The sequence below is a fragment of the Notolepis coatsorum genome (genome assembly GCF_963971535.1).
Source record: "Notolepis coatsorum genome assembly, chromosome: 19".
NCBI classification, from domain to species: domain Eukaryota; kingdom Metazoa; phylum Chordata; class Actinopteri; order Aulopiformes; family Paralepididae; genus Notolepis; species Notolepis coatsorum.
The window spans coordinates 55,237,280-55,265,122 of NC_140183.1; the positions used below are offsets into that span (position 1 = coordinate 55,237,280).

At 40.1% G+C, this 27,843-nt stretch overlaps 1 protein-coding gene across 1 annotated transcript; it reads left to right on the forward strand.

Moving 5' to 3' along the window:
- On the forward strand, window positions 1-26,798 carry rpa2 (replication protein A2). The gene is made up of 9 exons (XM_084336098.1): window positions 1-135; window positions 370-470; window positions 1,204-1,305; window positions 4,037-4,150; window positions 8,826-8,900; window positions 17,278-17,394; window positions 23,629-23,748; window positions 23,881-23,975; window positions 25,089-26,798. Exons 1-9 carry the CDS (start codon window positions 123-125, stop codon window positions 25,174-25,176), a joined length of 825 nt encoding a protein of 274 aa, XP_084192224.1. The 5' UTR covers window positions 1-122; the 3' UTR covers window positions 25,177-26,798.
- The last annotated feature ends 1,045 nt before the right edge of the window (window positions 26,799-27,843 follow it).

Sequence of the window (27,843 nt, forward strand, 5' to 3'; positions counted from 1 at the left end):
CGCGCGGAATTATACAAGGAAAGTGTCCAGAGCCGTGTGCTTGACTTGTCTGTCTCCCTTATTATAGTTATACTAACGGTTTAGACGTTGTCTTAGTACCCCCGAAATAAGCTGCCAATAACATGTGGAATCAAGGTGAGTTTAAATCCCAGCTACTGCGGTTAGGATTCCTTACTAAAGTTCCCCGACTCTGGCTAACATTAGCTTGTTTGCTAACTGCAGTTGCTTTGTTGTTGTTGTTGTTTTTCTAGTTAACTGGGGCCGACAAGAAAACCACGTCAATTTAAACCACCTCATGGGTGTGTTTTGTCAATCAGACAGCAAAGCATGGTGCCAGACGTGAAGTTATTGGTCGTTGTGTCGTTGCAGGTAGCTACGGTGAATCAAGTATGGCTGGAGGGTACAATCAGTCCCCGGGAGGTTTCGCATCACCTGCCTTGTCCCAGTCCCAGGGAGGAGAGAAGAAAGGGGTCTGTACACTGTAGTTTGTTGTTTAGCTCCAACTATGGGGGGGGGGGGGGGGGGGGGTAAAACAAATGCCAATCAGTAGCGACCACAACACCAGAGTGAGTTCCACAATCATGTTCAACCCAGATTCGGCTCAAACAAGGGACTATAAACACGTTTTGCAATTATGCCACAACAATGTGGCACGCCCTACCCACAGCCGTAAACTATTTGAATCCCTACCCACCTTCAAAACCGCTCTCAACGAGCAACTACGGGAGGTTGCATGGGTTAAACAGTACTGTAATATATTTGTATATCTTGTATGTCATAATGTCTGGATGTAACAGTACTGTTTATCTGTATGTCATAAATGTTACGATTAATTGAAAATGGGGTACCCTGATGTAAACAAGACAAGTATTTCTCTGGTCTGCATCCCCTTAACAATTGTGTATATTGAGCCGTACTGTGTATTGTACCCATTCTGCAATCTGTTAATAAAGTTTTCAATCAATCAATCAAGCAACAATACTGCTGTCACTCTTGCATTTAGACATTTTAGCTAAAGCCACCATGTATTTTCTCTTAGCCTACCTTGCAAAGCAAAAGCAGCTTCTCAAGTCACCCCCTCCCACACTGCAGTAACTACTATACACTAATTTATAGTGGTGATGGCAACATTGACAAATTGACAGTCCTAATGAAGTCAGTTTGTTAATGTGTGTGTGTGTGTGTGTGTGTGTGTGTGTACAGAGACAACGTGCCTCGCAGATCATCCCATGCACCGTGTCTCAGCTGATGTCTGCTACACAGGCTGATGAGGCGTTCAAAGTGGGAGAGGTGGAGGTGTCTCAGGTAGGCCGGCGCAGCAACTGCAGTGTTTTAAAGAAAAGAAAGTGAAGGTTTACATGGTGGTTCGAACGCTTGCATTGTTTTAAAGGTTTGTTCAAGCAATTACTTTCCAACACTGGCCACCATTGAGCATTGACACCTTTGTGGAAAAGTTCACGTTGATATGTTTTCAGGCATGTCTATCTCCCCAGTCAGCTGCAGGATATTTCCTCATTTCTCTACCTGGACTTTTGATATTACACTTGTGAATCTCCAAGTGACCTAAAACTAAGAGGTCTTCAGTGTGGTTTATATTCATGTATTTGGTCATACAAGTTGTAGTTTATGAACAAACACCATCTAATCTGTTTATTCCCCCAGTTATTTTCCCCCAAAAGTGGTGTGGTGTGACCAAAGTAGGGGCGTGGTGATCAAAATGACATATTGCCGGTCTGACTCTGATGTATAGTGTGATGATTAGTAATCTCACTGGATAGGTGATGGAAGTACTGCAGCACTGGTTAAGCCAATATCACATATCAAGAAACACTCCTTGAAACCAACCATTACACATTAGTAAGGGAATTCTAATCTATTATGCATCAATTTGCATGTATACTTTAATTAGCATTAGGCCTATCATGAGTCCTATGGATTTCTAATAACTTGCAGCTCAATGACACAGAATTGCTCTTAAAGTTCCTAAATGCACATGTTTTTTTTGATTGACCAGCCCAGGTATGAGACTGAGTATAGTAGCTTGAACCCCACACGGCTATAAGGCAATTAATTTAACTATGTGGAATCCTGGAACAAGATTTGGGTGCTTGTTTAACTCATTCCGGGCCAAGCCCATATCACCAAATTAGGTCTAGCATGCCAGCGCTGAAGTCAATGGGAGGACGGGGATATTTGCGAACGCATAAACTATATCTTAAATTATGGCTATGGGTCTAATACACCCGTCGCTTATCAATGACTTGCTTGCAGTGTCAACATGTATGAAACATTGGTACATTTCTGTTTTATACCGTTTTGAATAAGAGTATAGTTTTGGAGATTTCTAGTAATTCCAGAGAAATCTGCGATAATAGCCCTTGAGTGGAATACACAAAACACGTTGTAATTTTTTGTCTGACTTATGAATAGTTTTCAAATAAACGCTAGATTATCGATAGTATATGTGTCCTTATGCATGCTAGAGAAGCGGGCTGAAAAATCTATTATCCATGACTTGGTCAGTGCTAAGTGCTAACGTCATGCACACACACACACGCTCCAATGGTGGAGAAAAAAACATCTGATTAACCCAAGACTGGTAAAATAGAGTCCTTACCTCACATCAGATGTTCTGCAAAAAGATTAATCCAATTCATGATCGCCATTCCAAATATTGATCGCGTTTATTGATCCAACGTTATAGTCCAAAACACATAATCGACCCTGCTCCCAGCCTCGCCAGTGAATGTGGTAACACAATACTGATCGCCCGAGAAGGGAAACCCCGGACCGGAGTTTTTTTTTCTGATGCCCAGTCCCAGCCAATCCAATCCAATGATGTGCAATACCATCCGGGAGACGATAGGTGGCGGTATTTGCCCTTTGCGAGCTCAGACCCATTCCCAATGATAATGTCGGGCTGGATGGATGAAAAATGAATGGATATTGCTAATAAAAGAAATAACGATTAAAACCTGAGTATACTTGTGATTGGCACGCAACGCATGGCGAGTTAACCCGACTAATCTCGTGGTTGGCACTGAATGGGTCACAGTCAAGGTCAAATACATTCCAACAAGATGCTGTATGGCATCATGCAAGTAATATTGTTGTATATCCACTATAGCTGGAATTGCTGTAATGTATTCAAAGCATCAACAGATGGCGCTTGTTCAAGAATCGAGAGGTTTATTTGTCACATACATACCAGGGCATACAGTGAAATGCTGGTGGTCATGCCCGCATCAATTGTGCAAAATACAATAATAAAAATAGGCATAAAAAAAAATAGGTAAGACACAAGGTGTGCATGATAAAAAAAGACATGCTAAGTTCCTGAGAAACTGGTTCCTATGTACACTACTATACAATTTTAACTCCGCCATTTTTATACTTAGTGTATCTAAACTATACTATACAATACCTCCTTCCTTTTAAAGTGACTTTTCCATTATTTAAAGTGACATTTTGTTTAAAGTGATTGTTTTAGCGGTTGCCGCATGAGTGTTGTGTGTGTGTGTGCTTATGTGTATACTTGTAAGTAGAGAGTTCAGAGAGTTCACACATGTGTCCTGGTGACAAGAGGAGATACAGTTTCCACAGAGTGAAAACAAAGTTAACATGTGGCTAAAAAGGGAAGCAACATTATGTTCACTTTATTTACAAAAGAAATGATCAAATTTAGTTAGATTATCTGTTGTGCTGACTGGTCTCGGCTTCTCTAACGGCTGCAGTGCACAAGCACAGATAATAAAACACATCATGGCTTATTGCATCCAAAGTCTTTCAGAGTTAATTTTTAAAGTTCTCTTGCCAGATTACTGGTCTAGAATCACTGGTCAGGGGGCATATACAAACCATTAATATGAACTTCAGTTATGACTTAGTATATAAACTATTATCTGCATTCTTATTAAGATGCTCTGAGTGCACTGCAGACTGAATAGGAAACACCAAGATCACATTGCAGAAATGGAATAATGTTCTCACAAGTTCTTGATCTCACGGTTGAATAATGGCATCTCTTCTGTCTTAGGTCACTGTTGTGGGTGTGATCAGGTCGACGGACAAGTCCATGACCAACATCCAGTACAAGGTGGATGACATGACGGGGGCTCCCATGGACGTCAAGCAGTGGGTGGACACAGAGGTAAGTCTGCTTAGTAAAAAAAACACCTCGCAAGAACAGAGAGGGGGAGGCTGTTTTCTCCACTCAATGAGTCATAGTCTGATGGCAGAACATTATTTCCAGTATACTGACATACTGCTAAATATCATCCCCCTCCCCCATTAACACTGAGTGCCACGCCCCTTCCGGGAAGTGACCACTTCCGTGCCGCCCATTAACCCCATGTAAACGTAGTTGTAGTTTGTAGAACTAAACCTATATTTTATAGTATCGCTATGGGTCTAATAACTAGGGCTGACCTTCGATTTTTTTTTGGAATTCGAAGCTTCGGGGCCGAGATTCGATTTTAATTCGAAGCTTCAAAATAAAAAATAATAATAAAAAAAAAAGTATAACTTTTTTTTTATTATAACTTAAAAAAAAATTATGTTGTGGGACTTGTACAGCACTTTGTTCAACTTTGTCAGTGCTGTAAAGTTTAAATCTTAGACAAACTACTTTGCTTCCATGAAATATTGTAAGCCGTCATTTGAGGCTTTATAAAAGCAGCACAATGAACACAAATCTGTCAGTGCCGAGTCCGACCTCATTTTAAATAACAAACAGCATTGCTTGTTGTAATTAACAAAGAGAGGCAGAGTTGATTTTGCCACAATTTTTTAATTTTTTTACATACCGGTAATCGAATTTTATTTTCATATTCGAATCCCATGCCCATCGAACGAAGCTTCAAAGTATTTAAGACAGCCCTACTAATAACGCCCTCGAGTCTCATTGAGCTACTTCTGGTCAACGTGCAAAAAACAGATAATTTTTTCATCCGTACATTTCCGTTTGATACCGCTTTGAATATGAACATAGTCCGGCCGCTTCTGAGCAATTCCAGGGGAAAGACACGAAAACAGCGTTTTTGTGTAATTCAATAAACACATCATTTTTCACCTGATTATCGGATCTTCCTGAAATCAACGCTAGATCATCACTATTATCCTTTGTGGTGCACGCATGCAATGTGGTTTAGACCGGCGTACCCCCCCCCCCCCCCCCCCCCTCCTGCATCCCAACGGCAGAACAGCCAGACACATAAACACATATAGCTTCAATCGCAGTAGAAATAAATATCAGATCAACGCAAGCTTTCATATATAGTGTCCTTACCTGGTCTCTGAAGTAATGAAAAAAAAAGAATCCAATAATCTCATCGCCATTCCAGTTATCCACAGCGATCGTCCCTCCGACGCAGGGCTGTACGTTAACTTTTTTTGCACATAGCACTGGTGCTACAGAGGTTGATAGTTTTGTAGCACAGGCCAAAATCTTGTAGCACAAGTATAAAACGTGTTATATTTATATATTTATTTATATATATTCACAAATGTGCCTATTGTATTTGCGTTATTTAGTTGCAGTGCCATGTTTGGCTGTCATTTAGTATATCGCCATGTGTTATTATTACTATGATACTCTCATATGCTATTTTCAATTAATATCATAAACAACATAAGGAATATTAGCATAATTTTGAGTGGACTGAAGGAATGAGTCAGCGTTAATAGTTTTAAATGCAAATAATTTATTGAAACATAGAAGTGGGGTCGGTTGGGACACACACACACACACACACACAATGGGGGACCCTGATGTAAACAAGACAAACGTCTTTCTCTGGTCTGCATCCCCTTAACAATTGTGTGTATTGAGCCGTACTGTACCCATTCTGCAATCTGTTAAATAAAGTTTTCATTCATTCATTCACACACAGTTTCAACTCACCACCCCCGCATCATATTGTAGTCTAGTCTGTCTTCAAACTTTCACTCCTCTCGAAACTTGTTTATATTTGAATATCATCATTATCTGTCCATCCTCAGTTTACTATAATATACTCCTGTCCTGAGTCCTGACTAGTGACTTCATCGTCTTTCCAAACGCACGCACGCACACACACACAGGGAAGGGGAGAGAGTGCCCCCCCATTTCCATTTCCACACTGTCTGCTGGCTCTGCGCCTCTGATCAGGATTAGCTTGTTAGCTTGCTAACGTTGTAGTGATTGTAATGGTACATAAACGTTAATTTCGGGCGATGTGCGCATAAAGGAATGGCGACGGTGCAAAGCATGTAGATGCATTTGACCCGTTGCGAGAAAGAAAAAACACCACAGACTTATTTCGGGACGTGTAGGCGCACTGCTGTGTTAACGCAGCAGTGCGCACCAACCGACCAACGCGCTGCTCCTTGCAGAAGTACGGATAGGGCGGATACGACTCGTCGAGTTGTCACAAGAGTTTTTTCAAAATAAGAGTATCATGCACCTGAACGTTGCTAGCTTTCGGAGCCTAGCTGGAGCTGCGCGTGGGTAGAAATGAGACCCGCTACAGGATTTTCAAAATAAGAGTATCTATATGAACCGAATCCCTATCGCACCAGTGCTACTGAAGTAAATCCATCCATCGCACAGACAGCTGTTGCTGTAGCACGTGCGATATATATGTCGCACTGTACACCCCTGGATTAGATGCAGTGTGCTTGTTTTGCAGTGAGTGCTGCAAGCAGTGGTAATAATAATCACTTCCTATATTTGGTCCGCTGAAGCCGAACCGAGACCTACGTTTTCAGGCGAAATAGAGTTCGCCTGCTTGGTCCGCGGACCGAGTTCGACGCGCATTCACACAGACCCGAAAAACCGGACTATCGAATTCTGGTCCGAAAGTCCGGACCAAACAGCCCCTGTGTGAAAGCGACCTGAGATATGAAGCTTTAGGTTTCCTGAGAATAAGATATTAAGCTTTAGGGCTGCTGATAATAAGATATTAAGCTTTAGGGCTGCTGAGGTCAGTAACCTCTGCTCTTTATATCTCCTGGGATGAACTCTGAATGGACTGGCAAGGGTATCTGGTTTCAAGATATTCATTTTATAAGCACATTGTCAGTGACCAGAGAAAGATATGTATTTTTATGGAGATGTATTTTTATTTTTTTTTATGTATTACCCGTTTACATTTGGATTCCTTAGTTTTGCTATACATTGCAATTTTCAGTTACATTGAAAGCACCTCATATTGTTACACTTTTCTACTTTTTCGAGGAAGAAAATACTTGAAGTACAGTATACTGTATTTACCAATTGTCTGAAGTTTTATTTGCACTACAAAGTTAATTTGTTATTTGTGGTATAGTGCTTAAAAAGCATAATTTAATTTAGATGTATTGGCTGGCTGCAGCCTCTTGAAGTGAGATTGTCAACAATGGCCAGAGAAAGAGATTTATTTTTATGGAGATATTCTTTAATGTATTACCTGTTTACATTTGGATTCCTTCGTTTTGCTATACATTGCACTTTTCAGTTACATTGAAAACACCTCATATTGTTACTGTTCTACTTTTTCGAGGAAGAAAATACTTTAAGTACAGTATACTGTATCTACCAATTGTCTGAAGTTTTATTTGCACTACAAAGTTAATTTGTTATTTATTTGTGGTATAGTGCTTAAAAAGCATAATTAAATTTGTCCCAGTTGTGGCCTGTTGAATAAATATCAAAATTCCAAAACATCTATTGTGGTATTTCATTTGTATCGATTCACTATATAAACATAGTAATTATAATAATATACATACATGGCATTTGATTGGAGGCTAGTCTCACTTTGTCCCACAGCAACATTAAAATAGTTTAGATTTGTGTACATTGTTTATGTTAATAATGTATTGTATTAAGTGCCCATTTCATTATAATATTCAGATTTATCATAAATAATTGAACATGCACATGTATTTTATGTTCCGTTAAAGAGGGGTGGAGGTCGTGTCACATTTTAGCAAAATTTTACTTGAAAGTAACGTAATAGTTACTTTCTGAAGTAACTAGTTACTTTTTTTTAAGTTACTTTTATAATTTGTAACTGAGTAAGTAATTTAGTTACTTTTTGGAAGAAGTAACTAGTAACTGTAACTAGTTACTTTTTTAAAGTAACTTGCCCAACACTGCCCATTTCTAACCGGGTGCATTACTGGCCGAAGGCGTTAGAGGGCGGTATAATACCGTCTGCCAGCTTAGGACACACTCAGAACAGTATGCACAAGGTGCCCCGCTGAATTATGAATGGATATAGATAATAAAAGAAATACTGTGACAGAAACGTAGATCTACGTTTCCGGCACTCAACGATCGGATGACAGAACCGTAGATCTACGTGAACGGCTCTGAAAGTGTTAATTGTATCTTTTTATTACTTTGTATATTTGACATTTAATCTATTATCATCTTGTTGCTACTTTTAAATAAACATCTTTTCATGTTTGGAAAGCGCATTGCGTTGCAAGTTTGTATGAAATGTGTTATGTAAGTAAAGCCTGATTTCCACTTGACTGTTCCAAGGTATCTATTAAAAAGTCTTATATTTCATTTGCACAGGTATTAAATATTTTGGGGGGCTGTCGGGAGATGAAATAATATTCAATATATTAAATGTTTCTGTATTCAAGTAGTTTTTTCAAGGCTACCGAGAGCTTGGTGCCTCTGGCAAGAGCTTGTATTTAACGTGTGAGAATCAAAATTGGTATAAAAGTTTGCTCTAAGTGATTTTTAAATGGGTCTTAAAAAGCCTTAAATGTAACTTGTTGAAACTCGCAGATACCCTGTGTTCCGTTAGCCGTGGTCATTTATTGACTGTGTCCTCTCCTGTCGTTGCTAGGATCCCGGTGTGGACAGCACAGTCCTCCCCCCAGGGACTTATGTCAAGGTCTCCGGGAACCTGCGCTCCTTCCAGGTGAGCTCACCATCCAAACACTAGGGCTGAACAATGGATCAAATTTGTATTGATGTATTGGGCTGCAACTAATGACTATTTTGATAGTCAATTAATCTATTGTTTATTCAAACGATTAAATTAAAAACTAGCAAATTGACTGTTATGAAACAAAAAGCAAATGTATGTTATACTAGTTGGGGGCCTTAGGGCTATATGAGGCTAAGTTCGTGCAAATTTGTGCAAAAGCACGAAAATATCCCTAAGGCCCCCAACTAATACATCAAGAGTGCAAATATAATATATATATAATTAAGGCTGTCAATCTATTAAAATATTTAATCTGATTAATGTCATGATTGTCCATAGTTAATCGTGATTAATCGCATATTTTTCATCTGTTCTAAATCTACCTTAAACGGATCTTTTTCAAGTTTTAATACTCATCAACATGAGTCAACAAATGCTTGCTTTATGCAGCCATTTAACACAAAAGGATGACCCTCATGCATTGCAAATTTGCATCAAATTCAAAACGGAGTGATGCACAAAATAACTTAAAAGAAAATAATAATTTAAAACAACGAATAAAGTGCATGAAATAATAGGGGAAAGAAAACGTTAGGAACTTGTTACATTCACCCACACAAGAGCTGACGACTCACACCCCCACCCCCTCTCGCTCTCTCTCTCACACACTCGCTTGCAGCTCTCTCTCTCTCTTGCCCCTTCCTCATCTCTCTCACCCCCCCCTCTCACCCACTCACTCACTCACACTCACACGCACACACACTTTGAGTCAGAAACAAACATAGTATTCTCTCGCTCTCTCTCTCTCTCTCTCTTTCTCTCTCTCTCACACACACACTTTGAGTCAGAAACAAACATAGTATCAATGGGTCTCATTCCCGAAAATTTTTCAAAGATATATTCTGGAAGACTTATCTTGGAACCACTGAGACATAATCTATGACAAGTACACTCTGAGTCCTGAACGTGCTGGAGATATGTCTTAAGTGGCTGAAACGGTCGCAGAAATTATATGATCTGATATCTGCTTGGAGAATGGCATTCTGTCGTAAACTCCAAAGCGCGTTCCCGTTCAGCTCATTTGCATACAAACCACGCCCCAGACAGTCCTTATAAAGCAGTCAATGGGCAGTGTGCAAACCCTCGCTGAAATGTCAAAGCGCCGTTCTGACACGGTAGGAACTTGGAAGAGGCGCACCTGCCTCTAAGCAACGACGTAGGAATTTCACCAATGCTGAAATGGAGGTGGGGATCCCTTGTAAACAAGACAAACGTATTCCTCTGGTCTGCATCCCCTTAACAATTGTGTGTATTGAGCTGTACTGTATTGTAAATTCTGCAATCTGTTAATAAAGTTTCCATTCATTAATTCAGATATCGGGAGTGGAGAATTATATGGGGGTTCTTTTCAGCAGCGTCAGCTCCGGTTACAGGGGCACCCACAATAAACATCCCTGACACCCTTTGAGTATTACTGAGTGATGTGTTTAGTTATTGGTATACATTGTAAACTGCATGGAATAATGACAGAAGCAAGCAAGTCGAATTCAGGTCCAGATTTAATTCACCTATAAATAGGAATTAATTGCACGCATGTGAATAATCTATTCACATGCGTGCAATTAATTGTTGTCGGACTAAGACAGCACGCCTATTATCCGGGCCCATTAATGGGTCAGGATGCATGTCCTGGTCAGGTGGTTGTTGAGGTGGCTGGAGGGGTAGCGGGACACCACGCTTCTCCGCAATGTTGTGCAGGACGCAGCAGGCCATGATGATCGTACACACCTAGAAAGAATAAATAAGCCACAATAAATGACATGCAACATATGATTGTATTGGGCTGAGGTGGGCACTCATACATGTTTTAACACGGCACGGCCAAAACAATTTATCAGCTGTTGCCTTCATCCACACCTTATCCGGCTTGTACAGCAGCTTGCCACCTGCTGCGTCCAAACACATCCAGCGTCTCTTCATTGACCCAATTGTGCGCTCCACGGTGGACCGGGTGCGCGCATGGCGCTCGTTATACGCCGCCTCCTGCGCGGCGTGAGGGTTGGCGACTGGGGTCATCACCCATGGGGCCAGTGCATATCCACGGTCTCCTAATAAAACAAGTCATTAGACTATACTGGTGCAAGAACAATTCTATACGCACAGATACTTACCAATTAGCCATGCGTCTCCTGCGTCTCCTTGTTCGAGGAGCATACCCACTTCGCTGTTCTGGAGGATGTATGAGTCGTGCGCACCTCCTGGGAAACGGGCGACGACGTTCAACAGCTGGTTGTTGGCGTCGCAGATGACCTAATAATAAATAATAATTATAAATTCTATTTGAAGAGAGAAGCAAAATAAATGATAGATATAGGAAACACAGGCAAAAAGAAAAAACAAGTAAGATGAGAAAAGGAAGCAAGGTGCTGTCCAATTGGATGAAGTGGTAACAAGAGAGTAAACAAAAAATAGAAACATACCTGTACATTGATAGAATGGTACTGCTTCCGATTAAGGTATGGGAACGGGTCTGGGGAGGGTGCCAGGATGCGCACGTGGGTGCAGTCAATAGCGCCGATGATGTTTGGCAGCCCAGCGATGGCATGGAATGCCGTCTTCACTGGGATCTGCTCTTGGGCGGAAAAGGGGAATCTGATGTACTGTGTGGTCAACTCCACGATGCCAGCCAAGACCCGTGGGATGCAGCGGCTGATGGAGGTCTGGGATATGCCCAGTGCCCACCCTGTCTCCTAGCTCCCTCTGGAATGTTCCAGTTGCTAGGAAGCCCAAGGTGGACAGTACCTGGACGTGCAGTGGCACAGGGTTGGAGCGTCTGGTCTGGCTCCTCAGTGCTGGCTCCAGCGTCTCGGACAGCTCCATTAGCACAGGTCTTGACAGCCTGAAGCGTCCCAGCAGGTACGCGTCACTCTCGGCGAAGAGATCAGCGTGGTCCCTGTACTGGCGCTCTCTATTCATTGCGCGTTCGTATCGGGCATAATTATGCTGGACGTTACCCATAATTGTGTGTGTAAGCCTTGGGTGCAGAGTTGACCATACGTTTTAAGCATGGCGCGATTAATCACTGTTAATTGGATGCCAGGGTTCAATGTACATGATTGCTGTTCAAGTGCACCTGCAAGGTCAGGTTTATTTGTCACACGCAACATCGTACCGGTAAGATGAGCAGTGGAATGTTTATCCACTGGCTCTTATAATGTATACAATAAGCAAATGTCCCAAACTATAAATAAGAAATATTTATATTATAACAGAATTATGTGGCTGATGTATTTATTTATTCCGAGTCATTTGCAGTGTGTGTAGCTATTATTTATTTTTTCCGACATCAAATAACGTAATTTCTTATCATACAAATATTGTCATATCTATTTTAATTATGATTAAGTAATTAATTCCAAGGAGGCCTGTAGTGTTGACGTGAAGGAATCACTATGAGAACACAGTCTGTCAAGTTGTAATAAAGTTTTAAATTAGTCAATCAATCATGAGATTTGATCGTGGGCTGAGAGCATATTTAAGTGTGCTCCTCAGCACTCTTGGATCTGCTCTCAAATAAGATCTCAGGAAAATTTGAGGACTCCCACTCCCAGCCCTAATATGTCTTAAATAGGCCGAAATCTGGCTAAGACGAAATATTTTGTCGTAACTACGTTCGAGAATGAGACCCATTGAGAGTATCAAGAATACACCCAAGTGAAGTCTAGTAAAAAAAACAAAAAAAAAACATATAAATATATATATATATATAAAGAAATATGTTTATTTAAAAAAAAAAAGTAAACGTTAATCTTGTGTTAAAAAAATAGTGCAGATAAAATAATTGCGTTAATAACATGTTAACTTTGACAGCCTTTATATATATTTTCTTTTTATATAAAACAAACCTTTTTTAGTCTTCAGTTTGAAAGGAGCTGCAAGAATTTTATAATAAAGAAAAACATAAAACACAAACTAGTGTTAATAGGCGTTAACAAATCAAATGGCTTTAACAACAGGCCATGGAGGTGCAACATAACATAGAGCCAAACAATCGATTTGTCAACAATTCTTTATAATTGATTAGTTATTGATTAGTTGTTGCAGCCCTAATTGATACTGTAAAAAGAAAGGGCGCAATGAACATACCGGTATAGAAAGACTCCTTGGTCCTCAGTCAGGCAGCACCTAGAAACACTAGACCTGCTTAATACACCCAATGTGTGAGATATCACGATGTGTGCTAAAATGATAATAAAAATTGGGCGGCTACGTGGCGTAGTGGGCAAGGCACTCGCCACGAAATGCTGGAGACGCTGGGCTCGTCAGTTCGAGCCCAGCGCTCCACATTTGCTTTCAGTTTAGCTGGTCGTCCACAGTAATACACATTGGCCGTATTACGGGGAGGGAAACTGAAGGGTGGGGATCGGGCGTTGTGGACAGTGACTCCTACAGGTCGGTTGGTGCGCCTGCGCAGTAGAATCAGGAAGTGTCGGGGGCAGCGTGAGCCTCCCACGCGTTACTCCTCGCCACAGAGATCGAGCTGTGCAGGTGAAAAGATGCGACTGCTGTTACCTCAAGTACCGGAGGGGACTTGTGCTATGTATGACTTAGTCCACATTGCAGCCGGCTTGTGGGAGGCAAGAAACAGAGTCCGTGACAGGGGAGGGTTGAATTGGATGATACGAAATTTGGATGGGAGAAAATATAGAAAATGGGAGAAAAAGTGGATAAAAAAAAAATGATAATAAAGATTAATGCCGGGCCGTTAACGCCGTTACCGGGCTACGTTAACGGTGGATTCTTATTGTGCGATAATTTTTTTTACCGTCGTTAATCTATTCTCAAAGTTGGGTCTGGGAGCCAATTACATTAGCTGATGTAACCTAACGTGTTGTGACGACGTATTCAAAACGTGGCTACAGTCACATAACGCTCCAGCTGCAGGGAGGGGCTGAGCAGTACCCACACTTTAGCTCTTCAGTGCTGCGTTCTACAGCCTGTGATAAACTCCTCTTGGGAGTCGTGCTGTTCTATGTCAACTCTGCGAGCAACGCGTCCAATAAATGCGTCTTTAACATGCTTTATATCCTCGCCATTACTATATGCCCATCGCGGTTAAAAACCTTTTTAACTAACGTTAGCTGCTAACTAAGTTACGCTATACGTTACAAGCTAAAAAGAAAACAGCCCTTCTTTTTTTTTGTACAATATTTTTATTGGGTTTTACAGTACACATTTCAGGTTTTCATTGTAGTCAGTTATTCTTAATTCCTTTTCTCCACAAGATTATACGTATACCCACATACCCCCTCCCCCCTCCCCTTTTCTCTCTCTTAGCATCTTTGAGTTTGTTTTTACTGTTGTCATACAGAAATAGTACGTACATTCATTGGTACCTCCATTAGAATAGCTCGTACATAAATAAAAATAATTGAAAAGAAGAAAAGAAAATGTAAATAAAAAATAAAAATAAATAAAAATAAAAATAAATGACATCTTTATAACACCTTCACTGACGTGCCGATATTATCGGCCGATATCGGCAGTAAAATGTGATATCGGAAAATATCGGTATCGGTAAAAAAAAAAAAAAAATTTTAACCTTTATTTACCCAGGCAAGCAAGTAAAAACCAATTCTTATTTTATTTATTGTCAAAAGTATGCATTTTGGTTTAATTCAACAACAAGAGATATGTAATGTTAATTTTTCCTTTTTTAATTATCATATTTTGCACAGATAATGCTTACATTTAGAAAGCCTTTTGAATGCATCCAGTGAAATTATTAGTTACCTGAAATTATTCAGTTTTTTTGGGGGGAAACCCTGCATATATCGGTATCGGTTGATATCGGTATCGGTATCGAAATTAAGAGTTGGACAATATCGGAATATCGGTATCGGTAAAAAAGCCAATATCGAGCATCCCTAATATAAATGTAACAATATCATTTTGGAGTCTAGTGGGATATTCACTGACAGGATATCTTTGATTTTATTCACCACCTCCCCCCAGAACTTCTTGATTTTGTCACATTCCCAAATACAGTGTATAAAAGTTCCCCGATCCTCGGTACATTTAAAGCACCCATCTGGTGTGTTGCTGTTGTATTTATTCAGTTTGACAGGGGTTATATAAGTCTGCATCAGCCATTTGTATTGAAGTCGTTTTAAGCTAGTGTTGGCTGTTTGTGTCTGAGCCTCCTCGCATGCTCTGTTCCAGTCCTCGTTTGAGATCTCCTCTCCCAAGTCCAGCCTCCATGACTCCAATCTAGATAATGACGTCTCGTCTGAACCAGATACAAGCCAGTTATAGAACATTGATAACAGGCCTTTGCTATTGCAGTTCTTGATGATAATTTTTTCTAAAGATGAAAGTGTAGGAATTGCCAGTGATTGGTTTTGCAGAGAGGAAATTAAACTTCTCAGTTGCAAGTATTTAAAAAAATGTTTCCCTGGGATGCTGTATTTTATTGATAGTTCCTCAAAAGGCATCAAGACCCCATCTTTGTAAAGGTCAGATATTTTACTTATTCCTTCTTTTGTCCATAGTTTGAATCCGGCATCCAGTTTGCCTGGTTTAAATGAGACATTTCCCCAGATTGGGCTGAATTGTGACATGGAGTTGTTTATTTTCATAAATTTCTTTACCTCATACCATACATTAATCATGTTGAGCACTATGGGGTGTGTAGTATGTTTTCTTAAATATTTTGGCTCAGCTGAATACATGTATAAATGTAGTGGTAGTTGCATTGGGTATGCTTCCACTCCCATCCATGATGGTGGATCTTCCTTAGAAAAATAAAACATTACAGTTCTCAATTGTGCAGCCAGGTAATACCAATGAAGGTTAGGACGGGTCAACCCCCCTGCATCGAATGGAAGGTACAACAGAGATAGGCGGACTCTAGGACATTTCTTACGCCATATAAATTGAGATGACAGCCCTTCTACTGATGGGATCAGAGTCGGAGTCGGATGACGACACACCAGTATGCAATGCTGTGGAGAGGTACAAGGTAGAGGAGCCCTTCAGGATCAGTGTCCACTGAAGTGGTGGTGAGACCACACTGCTGTCTATGGTAAGCTGGCCCACATTTCCCTGAAGTACTTGGGTACCCCTGCCTCAACTGTCCCATGCGAGAGACTGTTCTCTTTATCAGGCCATATTGTACAGAAGAAGAGAGCTAGTTTGTCACCAGCCAATGTGAACAAGCTGGTCTGCCTGAGTGACTGGTGGAAGAAGGAGAAGTAGCGATTGGACTGATTGAGTCAAGCCATGTCACATAGCTACTGAGTGACTGTACTGGTAACATTATTTGTGTTCTGAATAAAACAATTTATTAAACACAAGTACATCTTATTGAACATTATTTTGATATTTCATTACCAATTATCATAGCAAAACAGCTTTTTCAAACAAGTCTGTAATGCATTTTGGAAACAGGAGATGGGCTCATGGTGTAATGGGCCACCTGGCCTGAGAAACTTAAGGAGGAAAGAAAAAGTAAGGACTTCTGGTCATTATTTGGGTAGAACACGCATATTTTGAATGCCTTCGGCAGACTTCAAATGAGCCATTTTAATCTAGATTAACTCCAGGATTGCAGATAGATTAATCTAGATAAAAAAAAGTAATCTATGCCCACCTCTAATAAAAATATAATAGAACATGATTACCGTAGTACAATAAAACAAAACTTGAACTCTTATCGCTCCGCTCTATCATGTACCTCTCCGAAGACCTCATAAACTACCCGAGACACTGTGTGTTTTAACCTGACATGTGTAGGGGTGGATATTCATTTCCACTGTCATTCTGATGTGAAGCGAGGTTCCTGCAGATGAATTGTACTGTCTGGTGTAAGTGCTGTTATTGGGCTTTGTGATCCCGCTGAGGGTTGATGTAACAGCAGTGAGCGGGAAAACAGGGACATTATTAGTATTTCCAGTAGTCGAGGTTGAGGTCAACTGTAGTTCTTCATTATAGAGCATGCAAAGCTCGCTTTTAAACATTACACCATATTTTATCCATTTATTCATAAAAGATTACCTCTTCTACATTATTTTGCATTTACCGGTAGTTTTTCATTTTAGTTTCGTATATTGTATATTTGGTATAGTGTTTGGTCTTTATTCTTTTACTTTTTACTGTATGAAGCACAATTTCAGGAGGGTCATACACAACACATTTCATTATAATGTACATGTACCATGTGACAAATAAAACAAAACTTGAAGAAAATGTGTGTGCAGGATATGAGCCGTTTGACACCCTGGTGTCAATCTATTGTTCCTCTAAATGTCTCAAGTGTCAGATGAACTATATGTGTGCGTGGGTGTCTCTCTTCCTCTTCCTGTCTCAGAATACCAAGTCTTTGGTGGCGTTCAGTGTCAGGCCCCTGGAGGATACCAACGAGATCACGTCACACATGCTGGAGGTTGTTCAGGCTCACTTGCTGCTCAACAAACCACAGACCACGGTGAGACTTGTTCCCCACCTGGCTGTCCCCTACTAGTCTTGTGCACCACATGAGGCGAAGTGGGGCTAGATGAAGTAAATGGTGAAGTCGGTCACAGCTCGGCAGAAAGAAACGTTGGCATAAGGCGTCTTTACACAGTTGGTGTAGACAAAACACATATTTATTTGTGTCCCGCCCTTTCTTGTTTTTGTAAATAGCAATGGCAGAGACAACAGTTGCTATTTGCAAAACAGCAGATGTTGATGCATCAGACTGGCACATGTGGGGGACACGTGTTCGCACCTATTTTGAGGAAGAAACACCACTTCCCTGTACACTGCTATTGAGTTTTTAAGTCTTAAAATGTCTTAAATTCACATTTACTAATAATAGGGCTTAAACCCAAGCCCTATTTTCAGAAAATTCGCCTAAAAATACATAAGTAAATGGAAGATTGCTCCACTTCTACAAGGTCCATTTGCATGTTCTTTGTATCTAGGGACATCTATGGATCTCAGGGAATGTATTCACGGTGTCGGAAATATTGTGTCTGTTACTAGGCTTGAGTAAATAGTATTTTTTCATCTTTGACGGTGAATAACACCATGCTAAAATGTACCACACATGAAAAATTGCCACTGAGCTCATTCGGCACCTCCTTGAGATCACGTGTACAAAAGATCTAAGCAAATGAATAAAGGGCAGATTATTAAACAGAAGATATTGTAGATACAGTACTGATTTCTGCCATCCGGACACATGCTATTTGTAATATGATTATAGAATATAGAATATCAGGCCTATAAATAACCTTATTATGGCCAAGTCGCACATCTATGGATCGGGCCAGAAAACACGCAACATTAATTCATACATTCTGTAGAGATGGATTTATGGCGTGATGTCATTCTCGTACCGGTACCGGACCGCTCGGGCTTAAGAGGTTAAAAAGCATTATATAGTCTTAAATTCAGTTTGGGATGGTCTTAAATATTTATTTATTTATTGAATGCTATAAACGGGGTCCAAGCACTTGTCGCTTGGTCCAAGCGCCAAGCGACAAATGCATGTCAAATTAATAACTCATTGGCGCAATCGCAGAGTTAAATTCAAATGCCTCATCACGGTACAGTTTTAGTTTTTTTGTCCTTGGTGACCAACGTACACGTCTCACGTGATTGGCTGTTAGTTTGTGTCCCCGGGGCCTCTCCCTTTACTCTCGTTTAGCCGCTTCCCCTTTAACCTGTTCCACCCCAGGTGAAATCTGCATAAAATGTATACCTAGGTAAATGGAATATTGCTCCACTTCTACAAGGGCTATTTGCATATTCTTGGTATCTAGGAACATCTATGGACCTCAATGAATGTATTCTCAGTGTCAGAAATATTGTGTCTATTACTAGGCTTGCTTAAATTCTGATGAAACAAAGGAAAATATGAATTATGATTTTTCTTTTCATCTTTGACAGTGAATAAAACCATGATAATAATGACCAAACTTAAAAAACTGCCACTGAGCTAATTCAGTACCCTCTTGAGATCATGTGTACAAAAGATCTAAGGAAATTAATAAAGGGAAGATGATAAAATTGAAGGTTTTGTATATACAGTACTGAATTCTCCCATCCGGACCAATGCAATTTGAAATATTATTATAGAATATAGAATATATGCTTATACATTACCTTATTATAGCCAATTCGCACATTTATATACCGGTATATATACATATAGTATCTTTCAAATGGCCGAGTTCAATTTGGATATAGTATCACCAGGCATGCATAATAACATATACAGATATTTAATGTAATCGACTGTACTTTTTTATTTCTCCCACAGTGTAATCATTTTGTAACTAATTTCAGATCTAATTATTCCTACATGATTACAATAGTGTGGAGAAACTGACTGCGTTTCAATATTTGTCAAAAACGTTACCTTTTGTAGCTTATTATCGCGAATCATAACAATTATTGATATGATTCATTCAGAACGCCGAACTTTGAACGACCATAGTGGACCACAGGAAGTGTAGTTTTGAGAAATTCCGAAGGCTGGCAGATAGCTGGCGAGGCGATCTTCAAAATGGCCGCAAAAAAACTACAATTCCCATGGTTCAACATTTCCATTTCCGCTTCCGCGTCAAAAACGCGAGTGAAAAATAAAAACTTAAAATGATATAAACTCACTTTTAACCTATTGCTAAACTATTGCCAACCTAACGTTTTACATTCTACATGTATTTGTGACATAGTAGTGATAATAATACTTGAAAACGTTTGATTTTAAAAACGTTAATTTATTGCATCACTCATAAAAATATTAATATATGATAATAATGTCAAAAAGGGGTCGGTACCGTCCCCGTGGGGTGGAACAGGTTAACTTCCCGTGTTTCAGAGAACGTCTCATTTGCGATAGTTAACGAGTGTCATTGCACCCGTCACTTATATCATAGATCAGGGGTGGCCAACCCGCGGCTCGCGAGCCGCATGCGGCTCTTTGCCCGTCAATGTGTGGCTCTTCCATCCATCCATAAAAATAAAAATAAATTATTATAATATATTTTATTTTTTTTGTATGTCACTCATTCCATAAGGACGTAGAATAAACATTTACAGATTTTTTTTTAAATGGTCCATTTGCATGTTCTTGGTATCTGAATCTAGGGACATCTATGGATGTCAGGGAATGTATTCCCAGTGTCAGAAATAGTGTGTCTGTTACTAGGCTTGAGTAAATTGTAATGAACCAAAGGAGAATATCAATTATATTTAAAAAAATATATATATTTGTTTATCTTTGACTGTGAATAACACCATGCTAAAATTGACCAGACCTGAAAAATCTAAGCAAATGAATAAAGGGAAGATGATTAAACAGGTTTTGTAGATACAGTACTGAATTCTGCCATTTTTATAATGTAAATTTCTCCACCATTTTTCATCATATTGCAACACCGTTTTTGCTAGACATTCACAGAAAGGTAGAGAAACTAACTGCGTTCTGTTTTATGGCAATAACGTTCAGGTTTGTGGGAGATAATCCCAAAAAATAAGAGAAATTAAAAAGTAAATACAGAAGTCAGATGATTGACAGGGGCTGGTGTGAGCTGGGTAGGGTAGTTTTTCGAAATTTGAAAGCCCTGAGTCTCTTCCTTCAAAAGACTACACTCACTTTTGGCTGTGCCACTTCCTCCTGTCAATATGCGCCGGTTTCCGACTCAATGCCCTGAGATTTCTATAATCTTATATTTCACTAATAACAGTTCAAATCATTGGTAAACAAACGTAATGCTGAAAATATACACTTTTACTGTATATTTCGGAGATTAAACCTGTGAGGCCCAAATTAAAAAGACATTAGCAACTTCAGAGGGACATATAAACACATTTACTATCAAATAGCATTGTGAGGCTGAACAACAGGACCAATTGACTATACATGTGCTTAAAACATTTTAAATAAACATTTAGACCTTTTTTTTTTTAATGGCTAAACGTGATTTAGTAATTTTGCAACCGTGGGTCTCACAGGGTACTTTTAACCTTTTTAAGGCCCAAATAAAAAAGACATTAGCCACTTCAGAGGCCAGAGGGTGAGACCTATAAACACATGAAGGGTGCCGTGACTGAAAAAAAAGGTTGAGAAACGCTGGTATATGGTGTGGCTCTTTGTGGTACCACAGTCATTTTTGTGTCTCTTCTGGTTGGCCACCCCTGTCATAGATGGTAGATGAGAAAAGATGACTCATTTAAACTATTCAGGCCGTGTGACACAGGTGTGTAGAAGCAGCTGAGCAGTGGCGTCGTTTCAGTAAAAGGCAAGGTATGGCGAGGAGGGAGGGGGGGGGGGGGGGGGGGGTGAAGGGGGGTTTTCCCCGTCTTGGTAGATTTTTTTTGTCAAACCAGTTGTGCAATAGTCACTTTTGGTGGGTTGTTTCTATACAATTCAGTTATATGACATTTAGGTATGACACAGGACTACACAAGCATTTTTTTCTTATAGAAATGTGTTAACAGACTACAATATTTTGCATACGAATTATGCAGAATGTAATATCATAACTGTCTATTACTTTTCTTGCAATTGAGCCAATTTTCCTTAGGTACGGTTTTGAGGTGTGTGTTCAACAGAATGTAGTATCAAAAACACATTCACAAAAAGTATCTGTTACTGAATGCTGAACTGCACTGTTATAATCACTAAGCCATTGTAAGACCTTACCTGTGTCCCTGTATCACTTGTCTCTGCTGCCCTTTGATTAAAAAACTTCCCTATGTCCATTTTCCATTTTTTTTGGCATATTTCAGTTAGTCACAGTAAAAGTCACCTAGTAAAAGTGAGATAATTGACAATATCAAAACATGCTAGGGCTGTACCGAATAGTTCGAAGCTTCGTTCATAATGTTGACATTCAAATTCTAAATCAACATAAAAAATTGTAATAAAAAAGAAAATTATTATTATTTTTTTATTTGCCAAGGTATGGCGAGTGCCATACCTTGCCATACCAGAACGACGCCCCTGCAGCTGACAGGAAATTAACTTGGGCCAAAGCTGTTACCTAGCAATGCTATGGACCTATCTCGAGCCCCGCCCTCTTTTATTGACCCCCCCCCCCCCAATGCAGCTGTTGCTTTGAAGGGAAGGGACAGTTGTGATTGGAACATTTACATTTACATTTAGTCATTTAGCTGACGCTTTTATCCAAAGCGACTTACAAGTTCTGTACGACAAGCCATCAGGAAGAGCACAACTCTATCAGCTGAGTAACAATGTTCATCAAAGTGTTGAGTGCTACAGTGTAGGTTAGTTTATTAGGACAAGTTTAGTTAGGGTTAGATTTTTTTTTTTTTTTTTTTTTTTTTTATTATTCAGATAATGGTTGAAGAAGTGCGTCTTTAGTCGACGGCGAAAGATTGGACGTGTTTCGGCTGTCCTAACTGGGGTGGGTAGTTCATTCCACCATTGTGGGGCAAGGACTGAGAATAGGCGACTTCTCTTTGATGACCCTCCCGGAGCTTGGATAGGAGTGGGTCTGAGACGGCCAGAAGATGCAGAGCGTAGGGGTCTTGAGGGTGTGTAGTTAGAGACCATTGACCGGAGGTAGGCGGGAGCAGTTCCCTTTGCCGCACGGTATGCTAGGTCGAGGGCCTTGAAGCGGATTCGTGCAGCAATGGGGAGCCAGTGCAGGTCCCTAAGAAGTGGGGTGACATGGGCCGACTTCGGTAGGTTTGAGATCAGGCGGGCTGCTGCGTTCTGAATGAGTTGAAGAGGCTTAGTGGCAGTGGCCGGGAGGCCAGCGAGCAGTGCGTTGCAGTAGTCGAGGCGGGAGATGACTGTTGATTGGACGAGGAGTTGGGTGGCTTCTTTTGTCAGGATGGGGCGTATCCTTCTGACGTTGCTCAGGAGGAATCGGCAGGTTCTGGTTGTCGCTGCGATGTGAGCAGAGAAGTTCAACTGGTCGTCGAGGACAACACCAAGGTTCTTGGCGGTCGGGGACGCGGTCACAGCTGCATTCTCGACTGTGATGGAAAGGTCGGTCAGGGGGGAGGATTTGAACATCAAGAAAAGAGGGCAGGGCTTGAGTAGGTAATTTCACAACCAGAACTAGGAACTTTTGTTTTTGAGCATGTGTTTTTTTCATGTTTTCTTAATATATTTATGCACCGATGTGAAAATTGTGGCCGATACCGATATTAATATTGCTGTTCTGGCCGATAGCGATATTTACCGATGTCGATATCTCTGTTAGACACTTTTTTATGATAATCAAATAAAGAGCTATTTTCCAAAACGCATTTAAAAAAAACTTTTGTAACTTATTTTCAGAAATGACTGATATTTTGAAACTATTTAAGGCCAAAACATGTAAAAAAAAAAAAACACAGAAAATACACGTAATAATTTTTATGTCGGCCCATATCGGCCCTATCTTGATATCGGACCGATACCGATGTGTAAAAAAACGGCCATATCGGCCGATATTATATCACAAATTTTCTGTTTTTATAGTTTCACAAATACACATCAAGACAAAAAACACAAAAGAAGAAATGAAAAATAAATAAATAAAACACAAACAGTATGTTGCCAGGCACTGTCACATCAATGAACAAACATAGACCATGTCATATGTACACTAATGACGCAAGGGGCTGATTTACTGACATATATATATTTTTTCTTCATGTTTTCTACTGCAGCTAGTTCAACATGTCACTGATTTTGTTCTATTTCCCTTTGCAGATGAGTGGCGGAGGAGGACTGAACACTAGCGTCATTCCCGGGTCGCGGCCTGGCACGTCCAACGTGGGCGGCGGTGCCAACAACATGGCTAACAACGGATTTAGTCCGAACCAGAATCAGGTGAGTGATCATAATGATTTCCCAGAGAGGACCCTGGGTCCCAGGCTCATAATAATCCAAAGACAGGTTACTCAAAATAAAAGCATCACAATATTTTGACATGTTCTGAATGTGACGCGTCTGCTCCCCCAGGTGCTGCAGTTGATAAGGAGCTGCAAAGACGCTCAGGGCATCGGCATTCAGGACCTTAAGCAGACACTCGGTGGTCTGAGTCTGGCAGTCATCAAGTAAGAGACCCCACTCTTTCTCTCTCTCCATGTATGGCTCTGAAACAGGAAGCCCTCCTCCCTTCGTTAAGCCCCCCCCCCGCCCCACGGGGGCGATAGTGACTCAGGAGGTAGAGCAGTCGTCTGGTAATCGGAAGGTTCCTCCCGGCCAGCATGTCGATGTGTCCTTGAACAAGACACTTAACCCCTAACTGCTCCTGATGAGCAGGTTGGCACCTTGCATGGTTGCCTCCCCCATCGGTGTGTGAGTGAATGGGTGAATGTGAGGAACAAAATTGTAAGGCGCTTTGGATAGAAGCTATATAATACCGGTGTGTATATATATATATATATATATATATATATATATATATAAACTAAATAAGACTCATGCACATCTTGTTGGACCCCGACTGGAGGTGCAGGTCAGTGCAAGAGATATGTATAAAGCTAAAAGAAGAACCTTCAAAAGAAGGGACCGCACACTCCTCAGGACTGATTTTGTTTTTAATTTGTTTGGTGCACAACGCGTTTCGCTTCCGCTTCCTCAAGTGCTAGGACCTGAGGAAGCGAAACGCGTTGTGCACCAAACAAATAAAAAACAAAATCAGTCCTGAGGAGTGTGCAGTCCCTTCTTTTGAAGGTTTTCTTCTTTTAGCTTTATATATATATATATATATATATTAGGGGTGTGGACATTTCTCGATTCTAAGATGCATCGCGACGTGGACGATTCAGCATCGATGACGGAACATAATAGATTATTATAACAGCGGGTATCGAGATACCTTTCTAGTATCTATCATGCAACACTACTAAAGACATTTATTTTGCCATTCTGATTTAAGAACTTTCTAAATAAATGTAAATTTATCTGACTGCTTGTATTAATTGATGAAACGGTTGCCATGTGTGCAGTAATATAGATTATAAAATTGAGGATGTAATGTATTATTGAGCTGCATCGTACAATCGAATCGTGAGGCCAGTGAAGTTTCACAGCTCTATATATATATATATATATATATATATATATATATATATATATATATATATATATATATATATATATATATATTATAGGCACAAACCTTGGGGCACAATGCAGTTGACATCCCCTCCCCCTCTGAACAGGCAAGCGGTGGAGTTCCTGAGCAACGAGGGACACATCTTTTCTACCATTGATGACGACCACTACAAATCTACTGACAATGATGACTAGACTTCAGCCTCACTCACACACAGTCACACTCACAGCAATGGGACTCCCAATCAGACATGAAGACTAACAAGATATTTGTATACAAGACTAGCACCTCCACCCGTATGCAACGGGTCAGACCTCTCCTTCACTCAAAGAACATCACTTATTCGTAGGTGTTCTTTATCGAGTTGTTGTGGTTGATGTCGGTTCAATCCCTTGTATTTAGGGGTTTGTTTGTGCTCACTGTTCACACACATCCTGTTGTCCTCTGGTTCCTTCTGCTATTTACACAGAAGGTGCAACTTAGTCCAATGGTTTAGAATAATCATCATCACTTTGATAAAAGCAATTGTCATTTTAAATCTTGGAGCAGCTGTACTCAATTTATGTTTTCTTCTGTTTTTTTTTGTCAAAATTAAGTGTCTTTTCAAAATAAAGTGTCTTGACTTTGTAATTTGGGCAGCTTATGTTTTTATAGTGAAAGAGTATTTAACTTTATGGAGAGGGAGAATAGGGAGACAGGCACAATTTAAGAAATAACAAAGAATTTATTATCAGTAATTTAAAGGAGCAGCCAATATATATGAGTATCAGTGTGTCAGCAGTGTGTGGATGAGTGTATGTGCAGCATTTGTGTGCCTTTGTCCTTGCGGGTGTTCTGCCGGGGGAGCTTGTGGACGCGACAATAGTGGTGGTTGTAGGGTGTTAATAAACTAACCTACACTGTAGCACTCAACACTTTGATGAACATTGTTGCTCAGCTGATAGAGTTGTGCCCTTCCTGATGGCTTGTCGTACAGAACATGTAAGTCGCTTTGGATAAAAGCGTCAGCTAAATGACTAAATGTAAATGTGTTTGAGCTTGTAGCGCTAGTTAGCTCATAGCTATCGTTAGCTTCTAACGGTGTATACACAATATGTACAACGACACAATGATCAAACACCTTATAAATACTATTGTCATGTCCATAAGTTCCCTGGCAGAATACTTGTGAGGACAAGGGTATCACTGATTCTTGAGAGTCGGGACAAAACCATTTTTAAATATTATATTTTGAGAATGCACACTATATTAATTAGAGTTATATATTCATGTAGAGAAAGGTCTGAGCTATTTAACCATGTAAAGGTGCAGGCTCTACATAGAAAAACATTTTCAACAAATTCACATGTTTCCCTTTGAAACTTGATTTGTGTTAACTCCGTCAGACACAAAAAAGTATATAATTCTAATTATTCCAGTCCAACAAGAATCTGAAGTTCTGAAGTATGTTGTAATAGTGTTTAGTTACTCTGGTATGCAATAATATATAAACCTCAGGTGTAATTTCACACTATTCTGAAAACCCAGAGTTAGAAATATTAGCATTTTCAAACTTTGTTTTTAATTTTGATATGATAAAAAAAAGATCATTAAGTAAATAAGACACAAGAGGATGAAGATCTAATGCTCCTTTATTACTTAAACAACAAACTGAAGAAGGAATTTGTATTTTCCCCAAGATTAACAAAAATAAATATCTGACGGTGTTGACAATGATCTGACGGTGTTGACGAGAAACTGACGGAGTTGACAAAATTGGATTTGCATCTCTGCTCAATTTTTTAAACAGATGGAAGTGACAATAATAAGAACTAATAACTCCTTGTCTTATACTGAACATTTTGTTAACTCAATTGTAATAAACAACAAACTTTACATACACTGTTTCCAACTATTACAAAATGCACCGTTTCCAACAACAAAAACAGTAATGGAGAACAGGACCCCTTCTTCTCGTCCCTGTTTTCATCTACCTCCTACACCACTTCCTGATCTCCACTTTCTCACCCACTTCTCCTCTTCCTTTCCTTCTGCATTTCTGATTAGTTTCACTATGATGTCTTGAACTGGGCAGAAACAGACATCCTTCTTGCCACATTTGGGCTGAACCACATTTCTGTTGGACCATGGGGTTGCAGAAATTCCACTTTCACATCTTGTTGCTCATTATCCACATCGATGGTCTTGGCTAGCCACCAGTGGTCATCATATACTACTGCTAACCAGTCTCCATTACTAAGGCTGCTAACAGTCTTTACTGTCACCGTACCCTCAGGACCTTTCAAAGGTTCTTCGTCCAACTCCTCCATTACATCTTCCATCTCCATACCCTCTTCCATCTCATTTTCCATCTCCTCCCACAACATGGCCAGAGGTCTCTTCTTCCTTGCCCTCCGTGTATCACTCTGCTGTTCTCATGGGTTGCCATGGTAATAGGAGGTAGCTGGGCAGAAGCACTGGCAATCCAACATCTTGCTGCAAAAGCAGGATAGTTGTCTGTTGTGGATCCTGTCCTTATGTGCGATGATCTGATGTATTTGTCTTGTTGAGGGAACCGGTTTGAGAGGATTCATGAGAAGTGTGTCGTATCTTTGCATGTCTTCTTCCACAATATGATACAGCTGAACACCATTCAGACTGTTTGAGACCTTTTTGAAGAATATGTGTCCATCAGTCACATAATTTCCTCTCAGGACCAGGTTGTCAGCTGTTCTTTTTACTGTTCCGCCAATGCCGTCTGGTGCGCCCTTACCATGAGAAGTGGGGAAGAAGTTCCACGTTGTCCTTTCTAACCCCAGTGTAGGTGGGATACCAGACAGAAGAAAAAAGTTCTTCTTGTTCTTGTTTGCTTGGACCATCAG

What these genes read in the sequence shown, in the direction of transcription:
- rpa2 (XM_084336098.1), top strand. An exon ending in AGGGAGGAGAGAAGAAAGGG is followed by an intron (nt 471 to 1,203) that starts GTCTGTACACTG and finishes GTGTGTGTACAG; the next exon opens with AGACAACGTGCCTCGCAGAT. An exon ending in CTGAGTCTGGCAGTCATCAA is followed by an intron (nt 23,976 to 25,088) that starts GTAAGAGACCCC and finishes CCCTCTGAACAG; the next exon opens with GCAAGCGGTGGAGTTCCTGA.